The sequence below is a fragment of the Phalacrocorax carbo genome, chromosome 24 (assembly GCF_963921805.1).
Source record: "Phalacrocorax carbo chromosome 24, bPhaCar2.1, whole genome shotgun sequence".
NCBI lineage: Eukaryota > Metazoa > Chordata > Aves > Suliformes > Phalacrocoracidae > Phalacrocorax > Phalacrocorax carbo.
This window is the reverse complement of record NC_087536.1, coordinates 1,206,868-1,220,365: the sequence shown is the minus strand read 5'-3', so window position 1 is coordinate 1,220,365 and position 13,498 is coordinate 1,206,868. Positions and strand designations below refer to the sequence as shown.

The following is a 13,498-nucleotide window of genomic DNA, read 5'->3' as shown; positions in this document are numbered from 1 at the left end:
GCCATCCTGGATGCCTGGGCTGCAACGGCAGCTTTCTGACGCTCCCGAGTCAATCCTGCCATGCTTGTGCATGCAGGAATGCCTTTGCAAACCCAGACAGGCTGCGACGATGCCACTGAGGGTCGAGCCAGCATTTTGAAGCATTCAGGTCACTGGAAACCCCTCACTAAGAAAATGTTTCGGTTGAAGGGCAGGGGGGTTGCAGTCACCCTGAGATCCCTGCAGCAATGCTCAGCCCAAACCCTGCAGCACAGGGTTAACGTCTCAGGGTGCTGGGAAAAAGGCCAAACTCTCTCGCCATGCCCTGCTGCAAAACACAGTTCTGGAAGGAAAAAAAAAAGGCTTCACCTTCCTATGACCCCCATACAGGTTACAACAGGAAAGCTCTAGCAGGACCCTGGCACTCAGAGAGCAAGAAATATTCAGCTGCAAAACCAACAGCCAGGGCGGTTACGTCTCCAGAGCAGCCATGGTTCTACCTTGCACGGCACAGGGATTATTTAGGTAAAAGTGCTTCGGTTTTTCATGACAAAGATAGGTAAAAATAGGAAAAGTTTTGCGGTTAGGGACAGGCCTGTGAATACAGAGACAATGCCCCTGCATGCCGCTTAGGCAAACTGTTTGCGCAGAAGTCCAGGGAAGCTCCTGCGTTTGGGTGCTCCCCTCCCACAGGCACCCCGGCGTTTGCCGGCGGCTCTCAGAGCTCAGGTGGTGCCCTACAGGGCAGCTCCCCAGGTCCGCACGGACAGGGCATCACCACAGCCGGTATCAAACACCTTCGTACACGTGCAGCATCCTGGGCACTCCCTGTCTCCATTAGGGTGGACAGGGCAGGGCAGGAATTAAACCAAAAAACCTCACTTTAGGTGCTGTGGAAAGGCAGGACCCACATTTCCCCAATCTCACCACAGGGGTCATTGCTTTCACCAGTACAAACCATCGGGTAAAGCCCCAGAGCAGCCTGTACGAGTGAGCAGGGGAGGCTGGGCAATGCCTCGCGCAACTGGGGCCAAAAGCAAGGGGTTAAACTCTGACTTGGGGGTGGGGACAGGTGGGAGACCTTTAGGATAATGCAGGGGCAGCCCGTCTGTGAGCTGTCAAGGGAGGGCTTTATAAAGGGATGCACATGGGGTTTGTCTTTCTTCTCTTGTTTTGTGTAGGGCATGACAGACAAAGCAGTAGCAAATGTCTCTCTCCAAAGCCTCTCTGAGACCTACAGGCACCTCTCTCAGCTTTAGGGAATTTGTCGTTTCCTCTTAGCTCTGCAGAGGAAGGGAGTAAGGAGGATGCAGCCTTGCAGCAGCCAAAATCTCTCTCTCATCCCTATACGGTGTTGTAGGGAAAAGGAACAGAAGGAAAATGTGTCTATGGGCTGGCAGGGAAAGAAAGAACTTCTACTGTGTCCATCAGGGTGTTCTCAGAGCTTATTTGTCATGTTCTACTTGCTCTCCTTCCTCAAAACCTCTACTCTTAGCTGATGGGTTATGTAGGCACTTCCCTTTGCCTCTTCCCTTGGCTGTTCCTGCAAATAATAATTGCTCCATGGGCCCAGGGTGTTCCTAAATGCTTTCCTTTATTTCCATGGATCTCATCTAGCGCCCTCTGATTCTGCCTTCGTCTCCATTGGGGGTTTCTGCTGAATCCTCTCTCCTTGTCAAGCCCTTCTGGAGGGTCCAAGTTTCCTGCAGGGCACTGCTGGGCTCTCTGGGGCTGCTTTTCCCCAGATTTTGGGGTGTATGAGACCTAGTCCGGTAGGAGAGGAGGAATCTAGCATTACCGGTCAAATGACGGCCTTTCCCCAGCATCGAACGCATCCCTGAGCTGTTTCACCAGGTTGTCCTGGCCGGGGAGGCGGAAGATGCCCTCCTCACTCATGCCGTGCTCCCGGATGAACTCAGCACACTTCTGCACCAGGATGGGGACCTGGTGCTGCCCAAATTTCTGCTCATAGGCCATGGTCTCTGCCAAGCGCTGTCCGAACACCACTAGGAAAAGGACAGAGAGGTTAGAGGAGCCCCAAAGCTTTGCTAAAGGCATGTTACCTGCCAAAGTGCATCATGCAAATACAACAGGAGTACCTGTTTTTCTGATAGCACAGGAGCTACAAGAAGTCTGTAAACTGGGGGAAAGCAGCACTTCTTCCAAAGAATAATAGCAAAACGAAACCCTGATTCTCCTCCAGATGATTAACAGTTCTCAAAATGACTAAAAGCAAGCAGTGAGCCTTGGTTTTTGCCATGCTGCTTGCCTGCCTTGGAGTGGGGTACTGCTACAGAGGGAGACACAACGAGCAAAAGGGCTGATGCAAGGGCACAGGGAAAGAAGGCGAGCTCATTACACAAACGTGAAAGATATAGAAAGCATGGGAGACCACCAAGAAAAAAGAAAAGCGGCCTTACAGAGATTTGGCGCTGGAAGTCTTACTGATTCAATTGCTTTTCTTCCCCCTCCCCTCTCCTCTCACCCTCCAGAAACTCGCCTATGCAAAGAAGAGCAGTATTCTGCAGCTGGAGGTACCTTTCCTTCGAAGCAGTGGCTTTTTCCTCCTGAACTCGCAGCAAAAGAAGAGCTCAAATGTGGGAAGGCAGCAGCCTGCATCCCAGCTCTTCCTCCTTGGAGCTTGGGGCATGGTAAGAGCAGACAAATCCCAACTCAGACTGGCTCTGGGATATTAATGGCAAAGGATCCTATGGTCCTCTACCATATTTTTGCCCCAGCAGTGCCTGCGATGTGCTCAGCTCATGCTCTGAAGGCTGAAATAATTCCTGTGTATCTTCCAGACCAGGAGAATGCAAATAAACACTCTCATCTGGAACAACGAGGCTTGTCTCCACCTGCCTGATCATGGGGATTTTTCATTTATGACTTGCTTACACTTTTAAATAATGAATATAAACCTGTCATTGTGCACAGTAAAGGCAAATAGCTTTTTGGGGTTTTTTTTGCCTCCCCACTCCCCCCCATCTGCTTTGGTAGCTGATAATGAATTGCGTATTTAACTGCAAGCTGGCAGATTTGTTAATCTGGGGATACGTCCCCAAGGCCAATGTGGTGCCCACCCGGCAGGTGGCTATCATTGTAGGGGGGAAGCCAGACCTGCAAAACCCCTCCGAGATTTTGGAGATGCTTTTGCTGTTGCTTCACACTTTACAGCTGCTCTGCTTTTTGGTGTACAACAAGCTCACAACTAGCTGGGTCATATGAGGCTGCTGCCAGGTGGGCTCTTGCCAAAACCTCCACCGTGCAGTGGGTTGCGTTGCAGCACATGTTGCCTCAGCTTGCATTGAAGCCAAAACTCTAAAGCGTGAAGCTTTGGGGTCCCTTAACCTGTGCATTGGCATAAAACGCATCTGCGTAGTATCTGACTTCTCTGCTATCCTCAGGGCTCTCTGTACTACTATAAACCTACATTTTCTGCCATGTAAGGTCACTTTATCTAGCTGGAAGAAACTGGCAGCCTCCTAAGCTTAAGCAGGGATCAGATGCGGAGTTGTTATTAAATATTAGAGCCAGGTGGGGCAATGCCCTGAAAATTTCTGGCTCATGCAATCCGCATTCCAGATGAGTAATGCTGCCTGCACCAGGGCACAGCATGTTTCAGTTTAGAGGCAGAAAACATCAGAGTTGCAGACAAAAACCAGCTGTGTCATCACTGAGGTGAAGCTTATCTGTGCCTACGGCAGGGTCACAGCGAAAGTGCTCAAATTGGCAGCGCCTGCTTGCCTCTGAATTGCTGTGATTTATATTAACACAGGAGCAATGGGAGACCAGAACTCCATCATGATTTTCTTGTACACTGGAGGGCATGGACCCTATAAAAAATTATATAAGTAGTCAGGGCAAAGGACAGAGGGAGGGAGGGGAGGCTCAGGATGCCCATCCAGGTTAGGGCTCTTCTGGAAGAGAGCTGAGGAGAGTCCCAGCCCTGGTTCATTGGTGGATCTTGCTTATAGGAATTCATCCTTATAGGAAAAGTCTGGATGGTTCATCCTTGTAGGAGAAGTGGCCAGCGTGACCTTTGCTGCTTCCTTTGCGGGCTTCACCTGTGGTGGCAAATTTAGCATGTGCTCCTTTCTGATTGATTTGTGTTTGATACTTCCCTGACCACAGTTTTATAACGGCATAAAAGCATGCCCGAGGGGGCTGGAGGCAAGGATCCTGTCGCTGCAAGCCTTGCCCGAGTGTGGGGAGGACGATTGCGTGGCCAAGGCAGCCTCTGCAGAGAAAAATGTGGGCAGAAGGGCTGGGCTGAGCAAGAAAAGCTGGAAGAAAAGCAAAGCAAGGAAATTGGCAGGTGAAAGGCAAGATTTTTCAGTGCTTTATCCCTGAATATGAGTCGTTTTCAAGAACGACATTTTCTGGGGTCAATAAGTCAATGAGGAAGTTTGCAAAAGAGGTTGAAACAAACCCAGAAATCTTCATTCATGCTTGGCTGCCATTTCCTTAACACTGCCCCTGTTTGCAGCAGACCCAGCTCCGCAGGGTCTGGCCTAGAAGTAGGTTTCTAAGGCATTACAGGTTACAGTCACATTACAGCTCCCTTTTCCAGTTTCAGGGATTTATGAGCCCAGCTTTGAAATCGTCACACAAAAGTACTGCTGAGCAGAGGAGGTGGTAGGAAGTTGCCTCTCCAAGAGCCGTCCCGCTCCCCATTACCTCCTGACCCCGATCCCAGCACTCGTCGGATGGATTTAACCCATTCCTCCATCTCAGACTGGGAATTAGCCATGAGCACGCAGGTATCCTGCCCTGTCCGGTTCTGGTCTCCGGAGACCCCTGAAAAAAAATGCTTATGCATCATTTACAGAGAGGATTGGAGGAGAAAAGACACATTCTTGTTTTCTTTGCTAAATGCTTTTGGCTCCAAATGTCCCTGTTAATGTCTTTGTGGCCATGAAACGAAGCCGCGCTCTTACATTTCACCCTTGCTGAAGGTCTGCAAGAGGGGAACAGAAACTACTTAACGTTGCAGCTTGGCAAGCCTTCTCAGCACGGGGCTGGGCATTCCTCTGTCCAGGCACAGGGCCCTCCTCCAGCCCTGACGTGTGAATACTGAAAGCAAGACATTAGTTTTCGTGTGCAACACAGCACTGTAGGACCTTGGAAAGAAGTGGGAGCAAAAGGACCGGCAAAATGACTTGCCCAAATGATTTGGGGTAAACAGTCCAACCCAAAAGTATGCAATGAAGAGGAGTGAAGCATCCTTACCTGGGATGATTTCGAAGATAAATTTCCCTCCTTCCTCTGGGTTGCTGGCCACCTCCTTGATGGTGCTTCCCTGGAGAGACAGGCAGCCCTAGGACAAAGCAGAGCAGGAGCTGCAAATACCTGTGTCCCATCTCTGCGAGGCTGACACTGCCATGTGCCAGCACTGAAGATCGAAGTCCTTCTTTCAAACAGATTGCAGGGCCTGGTGGCCTCTTTTTATATATATGTGTGTGTGTGTGTGTATATGCTAAAAATGACTTTTCAAACAATAAGGGATGCTTCTTAAATGCCAGTTTTTCTGACGAAGTGATTCTCAGAATAAGAAAACTGGTTAGTTTACTCTTTCTTTTATTTCCTCCCTTCTCATGTTTTTTTTAACCCCTGTTGGGAGTGGAAGAAGAAAGTACAATGGAGAAGACAATGGGCAAAACACTGGAACACACAGTTTCTGCTGCACCAGAACAGGAGAAACTGTTCCTTTAACACAGCGTCACTTAAAACCAAAATCCAAACCCAAAGTTTGCAGGAGAGGAGTAGAGAAAAAGAAGAAAAAGGGAGGAGAAATAAAAATGCAAAGTGGAAGACAGCCATTTCTTCTAGACCTTCCTTTCCGCAACTGTCATGGTGAACTGGGACAGCTCGGTCCCTGCTGGAGAGGACGGGTGGGGAGCTGCCGAGGCACGTGGGGGCCGAGCAGGCGTGTGAGTCAGCACCAGAGGCCTCCCTGGGCAGGAAATGAGGCTGTGCCACAGAAATGAAGTTTCTCAGCGATTTCAGCCTCCTGAAAGCCACTGGACTCCTGTGAGCAGCGGGGACCCTCAGCTCTCCAAGAGTGGGAATTGCAATATCAGTCAGAATTGTTGATGGGATCAGAGAGGGTTAAAATGACCCAGGATGGTTCATCAGGAGCACAGCGAGAGTTGCCAAAAGCACCATGAATAGCAATAAGCTTTTTACAGCACTCTGTTTCTACATCCCATTTACAACCAGGGAGACTGCTCTTCCCAGTCACCCCGGGAATGGGGCAAAGCCAGAAATAGGACCTGGATCCCACCAGACTCAGCCCTGGGGCGACCCCAAGGACCTACGGGTCACCTTCCCCTTATAAGCATTTTCTATCTTCAGATTAGTTTTGCTACCAGTAACAACTGGTGCAGATAAAGGCCTTTCCAGTAACAGGGAGGACCTTTCCCTGAAATTTCTCAAATGAAGAAAAGGATGGTGGATATTCAAAAACTAAGTTACAGTATGGAGAAAATGGTTGAAAAACTAACAAGCTATTAATGTAAATTGGGGAAACAACCTGATTTCTTCCTGGCAAGTGTACTGCAATGCATACCCTGAGAAATGGTTGATATGGGTGAGACAGAGGGCTTGTTACAAGCTGGAGGGGCTGAAGATGGGATGATGCTGCCAGAGGGCTGCGGACGTCAGGCACCGGCGCGGATGTTTAAGTCATGCCCAAGTAGGCTATCACACGCCTGTTTGTGCAGAGGGCCAGGTGCACATTGTGCTGTCCTGGGGGTCCCAAAAACCATCAGAACTGACATGCACCAGAGCGCTCAGCAGATTTTGAGCCTTTTCCCTTAGAGGAAAAGGCAGCAGAGCAAGTTTCCTGTGCAGGGTGGACCAGGGCAGCAGCCAAATAACACAAACTGCATCTGCACCACTGAGCCTCCTGCAAAGGATGGGGCTGGGCCATGATGGGATGCAAGCCCGGGGCTGGAGAGAGAGACCTCCTTTCCTTATCCCTCCAGCTACCCTCTCCTGTGGCCCTTCTCTGTCATCTGTCCAGCCCACAGCCCTGCCGTGGGGTCTGTCCTGGGCAGATCCTCACGCTCAGGCTATGCTGAAAGTCCTGCTTATTTTTTCCTAAAAGCATCCTGTAGGACGCCTGTCCCACCAAGTGCGTGGCTGGCACCTCTCTCAAAGCTCCCACCATCTTGCGCGCCCATTGCTGCAGCTGCCATCGCAAAATCGGTGGTGTCCCGAGCTCTTTTTCTCCCCGGCCTGTTTCTGTTGTCTCGGAGAATGATAGCAGCTTTCTAGTTGGTAACTGTTTGGGTGGGTTTTTTCCAGGACCCCATTGCTTGGGCACAGAGGGACCGAGTCCCCAGCAGGGCTTGCAGGCACTTTAAAAATTTAAGTGCATAGATGATCCCAATCAGGACATCTCATTTCTGTTACTGCCCGAAGGCAGAAAACCTCTTTAATACCCTACTCCTGACTGAGCCCAAACCATTTCCCTATGAGCAAAGTTGCAAGAAGGGGGAGGCTGAGGACTGGCAAAGCCCAGAGGCCTCGTCCTACCTGTGGTTTGACATCATCCTCGTCCTTGTAGTAGTAAAGCTGCTGGCCCTTAAGTACGAAGTACCGCTGCTGCCAGTTCTTGACGATGGAGCGCTGCTTTTTCAGCCAGCCGATCTTCAGGGGCCGCTCTAGTGGGTTGGGGGAGGCCGGCCGGCCGCCCGCTGGCTCACCGCTCATCACGCTCTTGGAGCGGGCTGCCAAGGAAGGAGAGGGACGGGTTGGCACAGGGGATGCACAGAGACGAGCCGCCAGCAGACCCGCGTCCCCGGGGCTTATTTAAGCTACCAGCAGCGAGGGCGGCTCTCTGCCCCTCCGCCTGCGCTGAGCAAACTGGCTAGAGGTTTTAAAGGAAGTGGCTGCAGTATCTGTCAGTATGTGCTTCCTTTTTCCTGCGTGGGAGTAATTGTCTTGCAAGTGAGAAGAAAATCATTAGCTTTTTTTTTTATAATGGGAGTGTGCAGGGGTTTTTTATACCCACCCCAAACAGCCTGCAGCGGCGATAGCAGAATGACCCAGCCTGGCTTGAAAAATACTGTTTGGAAATGGCAGTTTTGCTCTGAGAAAATGTTGCCTGATGCTTCCAATGGGGTAGTTCTCAAACAATGAGGCTGGAAATCCTCCAAGGAGGGAAAAAGTGCCAGTGTGGATTTACCGGCTGGGCAGAGCAGTGTCCCCTGTCTCCTGTTTGCATCACGTAGACAAATCCTGCTGGTGCCACTGACCTGGACTGGCAACATGGCCCTGTGGCATCTCCAAGTGCTTCTGTGACAGTAAATGCCTTGGGAGGGGTCGTTTCTAGAAGGGATGCTTGGATATTTGCCTCTGGCCCGGGCACTGCAGGAGCCCATTGCCAGCCCAGCTGGGTGGAGTTAGCATTTATGGTTGCAGGGCAAAAACAGTTATATGACTCCAGGGGAATTCAGCTTCGCTGGTCTCTGCACATGGTGATTTCCTGAGGTCTTATGTCTCTCCTGCTAAAGCAGAGCTGATGGCACCTGGTTGGGTCCTGGCGGTGAGGGTGGTGCAGGATTCAGGCCCTGAGCCCCACAGCATTTGCTGGCAGAGGGCATTCAAGCCGAGCCAGGGCCCTGAGGGAGGCATTGTGCAGTGCTGTGGGATGGGAGAAGCTGCGGCAGCCCCGTATCTCTGCCTCTAGGTGCCCGTTTTCCCCCGAGCTGCTCAACAGAGCAGAGACCTGCAAAAGCTGCGTTAGATGTGAGTGGTGATGAATCCTGGCATGGACCTGAGGGCAAAGGACCAGCTTAAAAAAGGAGAAAATTAAAAATCACCCGCCACTGCCTTGTGATGTTTGGGACGGAGGGCACCTCACGCCTGAGTGGGTGCTCCCACCACGCAGACACCCACAGGGAGCATCAGCCTACAAAATATTTTCCACTTGGTGTCGAGCAGTTCACAGTTGCTTCGGAGGTCAGAGGTGATGCAGTTCAAGAGTGTGCCCAGCTTCCCCTTCTGAAATCCCCTGGAGCAAGAAACCCTGCTGCGTTTTTGCCTTCATCCTTCAGAGCCAGGCGGGGGTAGGGCACTCTGAGCTCTCTTCTCCACTGCAAACCTGTTACAGGATTGCAAATCCCTTACCAAAAATCAAAAAGGATTGTGGATCCAAAAAGCAGCCTTCAAAACACAGTGAGGATGTTGCTTGTGGGTGCTGATGTGGGATGCCCCCTGCAGAGGATGTGGTTGGTAAGCAAGGACCTTCGAAAGGGATTTGCCAGTCAGCTTCCCTTGAAAATTGCTGGTACCAGGGATTACCCGGGTGCAAAAACCAAAACAGGGTTTCCAAATTGCACCTCAAGCTCTGGGCAGCTTCTTTGCTCTTTGCCAAAACATCTGCGTTACTCAAATCTTATAAATATTAATATGATTCTCAGCAAACTGCTCACGAGCAGCATCGCTCCTCTCTCTAAGTCATGTTTCTTCATGTCCTGCGGCTGCCACCGACTCCTCGGGGGGGAAGGATTTTTGGAAGATGATCTGCAGGGATGGAGCAGCCACTGGGCGCATGGAGGCTGCTGGGTGCAGGGTGCTGCCTGCTTCCTGCGAAGGCTTTGCTCTGCAGAATCCGCAGCCCATTGCCGAAGAGCAAATCCCAAGTGGGCTGCCTCCAAAGCGGCCCCGCTCTGCAGAAAGCGGCCCTCCCACGAACCAGCGTGCTGATGCCTTCCTGAATTTTGCTGTGTGTTCTCCTAGCCGATCACAGGACCTCATTTCCCCCTTGATGAAACAGAGATGCTGATATTCGCTCTGTTTAATTTGCAGAGTGAGGTCTCCGTACCAAGCCCCAAGGGGCTTGACCACAAGGGCTTAATCTGAAGGGAAGCTGTTGCAATGCAGCCCGCAGGGTCCATACTCACACCCAAGCGGGTGGAAATCAAGGATGCGTCTCCATCCATCAGCTCTGTGTTCAGCCTTCCTCAAAGAGCTCAGCTCAGCCCAGCAGCGCTGATATTCCAGCGGCACAAGTCTTGGAACGAGAAATTGTGTCTTTTATGTAAAATGCAATATTTTACTACCTTTTCTCAGAGAATCTAATCTCCCTCTAAGCCCGTCACGGCTGCGTCAGGGCTCTGCCCCACGGAAATGAAGTGACCGGTGGGCACCGCTACCCGGGGGTTCCTCCTCTCAGCCTTGAGCTTAAATTGCCCAGTCCTTGCTGGGAAATAAGGTTTATTCTCTCCCTTTTTGCATCCTTTCCCAGGCTGTGCATTCAGAGGGGTACGCTTGGGGCCCCTCCCTTTAGCATCAGCCCTCTGAAATGCCAGACTCAGGGTGCGACCGGAGGCCTGTGCTTACTCACGGCTTAGTTCATGCACATACACATGCACCAATGCAAACGTGCAGATGTATTTTCCCTCCGCATGAGACAGCGCTCCCTGTACTTTGGGCTCATTTAAGGCCAAAACAACAGCCTGCAGGACCCTTCGTACCCACGATGTGAGCACTTCCCTACCGCAGTCCCCACCGCAGGGCTCATGTGGAGGCATGAAGAGGGAGCTCCTGTGGGGAGCTTGGCTTTGCAGACAGCGAGGCTATTTTTGCCCAGTGGAAAGTTTTCTGCATTCACAAAACCAGAACTACCAAGGCTGCGGCTCCCTCCCGTACCACTTTTCTACATTTCTACCTTTTGTGGCCAGTGCGTTGCCCAGATCACGTGTGATGTCCAGCTTAAAATTTTACGCAGGGCTGGGGCAAAGCTTTTTCCCAGGCTCCCACCGGGGTGGTTCATTTGCAATCATCTCCTCCTTCAGCAGCACATCCCTGCCGCACTTAGCCCCACTCCTCCTTGCCACTCTCGCAGGGCAGGAAAGAGCCACTAAGAGAAAATGCGGTGCCCCCCGAAGCGTTTCCTGTGGTAACCACCTCTGAAGTCGAATATTTCCTCCAAAACATCCTCACTCTTCCTCCAGCCCTGGGGACCAGACATAGCAGGGTGCCCATGCCCTGCTGCCTGCTCCCCGAAAAGAGAAGCCCTGCCAAAGTGTGACTTGCAGGGGAAATTGCGTTGGGTGCCACTGTGGAGTCCACATGGACGCTGGCTCCTGCCCCAAATCCTTGTCTTGGGCAAGAGCCCTCCCGGCCATCCCCTTTGCTCCGGCCCCGCAGGAGGGATAGCGGGTATGTGCAGTAAAAAACAGTAAAAGCAAAAGTGCCACAATAGCTTTTGCAATGAAAATTGGAAATGCAGTTTTCTCCTTCATTGAAATAAATAGCTCTGCGTTTTTCTCAGCATGAGGAAGCACACAGGAGCCGGGACACTGTCCTGAGCCTTGCAAAAGTTGCTTGTGCCACAGCGACGGCTGCGGACAAGGAGGGGGAAGTGTCCTGAAGCCGGGAGGAGCCACCAACAGCGGTGGTGACTACTTTGCAAATATTTTCCACAAGCAGGTCACATCCCTGCTGCACCCCTGGAGATGGCAGCTGCTGGTCCCCGCAGCCAGGAGCGCCGAAGCACGAGAAGAGTCGCTGCATCGAGCTGTGCCCCAGCTCTCAGGTCTCTGCACACACGCAGCCCTCGTCTCACGGGCTCACAGCAGCTGCAAGCTGCAAAAAGCACCCAAAATTTCATCACAAGCAGATGTTCTTGGAAAAAAGCAATTCCTGGTAACCACACAGGTTGAAGCCTGTGTCTCATCTCCACCCTCTCCCCTTCCCAGCAGCCAGGAGGCTTGGTGTCCCCTGGCCTTTTTTTCCAAGCTTTTTTTTCGATCAAATTTACTGCTCTGCAGCCTCTGTGCAAAAAAATGTTAATCATCCGAAGAACGGGCATGAATCCAGACTGCGTCTATGATAACCAGGTGGGGATTTCTCCGCTAATGTCCTGCAAACTGAGGAGTGCAGGTGAGGGCACTGTTTCTTCTGTCTACCTGCAAACTTCTGAACCACCCAGGGTGGTCCAGGGATCCTGCGCATCGCCAAGCCCACCCACAGCGGTGGCCACCGGGGAGCAGCGGTGCGTTGTTTGGGGCCGTGTGCGAAGCGAATGGTTTGGCCACCCCAATGTAAGCCGCTTCACACCGAAATCCCAATTGCCTTTGCAAGAAAATGCAGCCAGAATGACCTTACAAGCGGGCGCAAGGTGCGGGGAAGAAGAGCTCAGCACCGCAGACCAGCTTGGTCAAATCTCTCTGCCGCAAGGAGAAATCAAGTTGCCAGCGTGTGCCTTGGCCATGTTTTGGCACCAGTGCAGGTCCACGGAGGCCTTTGCCTCAGTGCATGTGCAAGGCTGGGCTTGTGCACCCCTTCCGCGACCGCATCATCCTCGCTCCCAGATCCCTTCCCTGGCCGCTTGACCCAAAGGCAGGCATTGGCTCTGCCATGATACCTCAGGCTCAGAGCCCGCCGCAGGGATCCCTCACTCCTTCGCAAAGGCATTCTCAAGTGGGTTTCATGCTGGTGATGGATCCCACGGTGGAGGATACAAAGCATGGGCAGAGGCAGGAGGTAAGCCAGGAAATCACACATTGAAGCCGTCCCATGGCACAGAGCCCGGCCTGGGCGTCAGAGGCCTCTTTACCACCGGTGAGAGGAAACCAATGACGTCGGGGTGGGCGAAGAAACCTGAGCACGAGCAAGACTGCTTCCTCCAGCCTGCACCGCTCCGTCTGCCTCTTGGCCTGCACTTCACGTCCAGCAAGGTTAGCGCCAGCAGAATGAGCCCACGTGGCTTGAATCCCACCAAAACCTGGATTTTGGGTGGGCAGCAGCCCCACGCTGCCCCATCCCCCCATTCCCCACCCTACCAAGAGAGCCGCTGCTCCAACCCCAGGAGCCACAGCCCTGCCCGCGCTCCCGCAGCATCCCTCGGTGACAACTTTGCAAATCACTTTGTGCAGATAATTTGCCAACCATCTGCTGTCTCTAAAGCGGTAGCTGGGGGCCAGGTCCCCCCACTGAGGCCAGAAGGGGGTTCGGGTCTGGGCCGTAGCCAAAATTGCAGCTGGGCTTGGCCACAGGCACCCCCGCAGACCCGGCTTGCACCTGAAAGGCTGAAGCAGAAATAGAAGGGCATAAAGAAACAGTCACGGTACCTATTTTTGCAGCATCCATTTTCAGGTTGAAATCCCAGTTCCGTGGCAGCTTGAGGGACATTTTGGATCAGGAAGGGCTTTTTTTTTTTTTTTCAAGGGGAGCTTGCTTAGGAGATGGGCTGAAACGAAGCTCTGATAGTCCCGTGGGGATTCTGCGCCCGGGGTGCAATCCCCACCACGAAGAGTGACGGCTCAGCAAGGGTTGGTTTGCCAACGTACTTCCTCCTCCCTCCTCTGAGAGCAGATAAAGCAACCCCATAAAAGTACTTTCCTGCCCTATTTTCCTGCAAAGCTCTTGTCTTGCTTCCCCGACGACACCAAGGTGATGCTGCTGGCTTTGCTCCCCTTTTTGCTACCCCCTTTGGCTGATGCGGAGGTGCAGCAGCCTGCCCCCAGCCTGCATTGAAATGTGGCTGCCCGGGGCTGCTCTCTGC

The 13,498-nt window shown here is 52.3% G+C and overlaps 1 protein-coding gene and 1 long non-coding RNA gene across 6 annotated transcripts in view; one reads left to right on the top strand and one right to left on the bottom strand.

Annotated features, from left to right (window-relative positions):
* LOC135317025 (uncharacterized) overlaps positions 1-2,955 on the top strand; it is a 20,790-nt gene extending 17,835 nt beyond the window's left edge. For 2 of the 4 annotated variants that reach the window (XR_010376162.1, XR_010376165.1), the window contains one exon: positions 2,472-2,955. This is a non-coding gene — a long non-coding RNA (uncharacterized LOC135317025). The remainder of the gene's footprint in view (positions 1-2,471) is intronic. The other 2 variants (XR_010376163.1, XR_010376164.1) reach the window with 2 other exon arrangements.
* ARHGAP25 (Rho GTPase activating protein 25) overlaps positions 1-13,498 on the bottom strand; it is an 18,905-nt gene extending 5,407 nt beyond the window's left edge. The window contains exons 1-5 of one of the 2 annotated variants that reach the window (XM_064472549.1): positions 13,065-13,498; positions 7,519-7,712; positions 5,209-5,296; positions 4,657-4,776; positions 1,778-1,985 (exon numbers count right to left, since the gene is read on the bottom strand). In XM_064472549.1, coding sequence (XP_064328619.1) covers positions 1,778-1,985; positions 4,657-4,776; positions 5,209-5,296; positions 7,519-7,712; positions 13,065-13,125 — 671 coding nt within the window. In that variant the 5' untranslated portion in view covers positions 13,126-13,498. Of the gene's footprint in view, positions 1-1,777; positions 1,986-4,656; positions 4,777-5,208; positions 5,297-7,518; positions 7,713-7,803; positions 7,828-13,064 lie in introns of those variants that run through there. The other variant, XM_064472550.1, reaches the window with a different exon arrangement.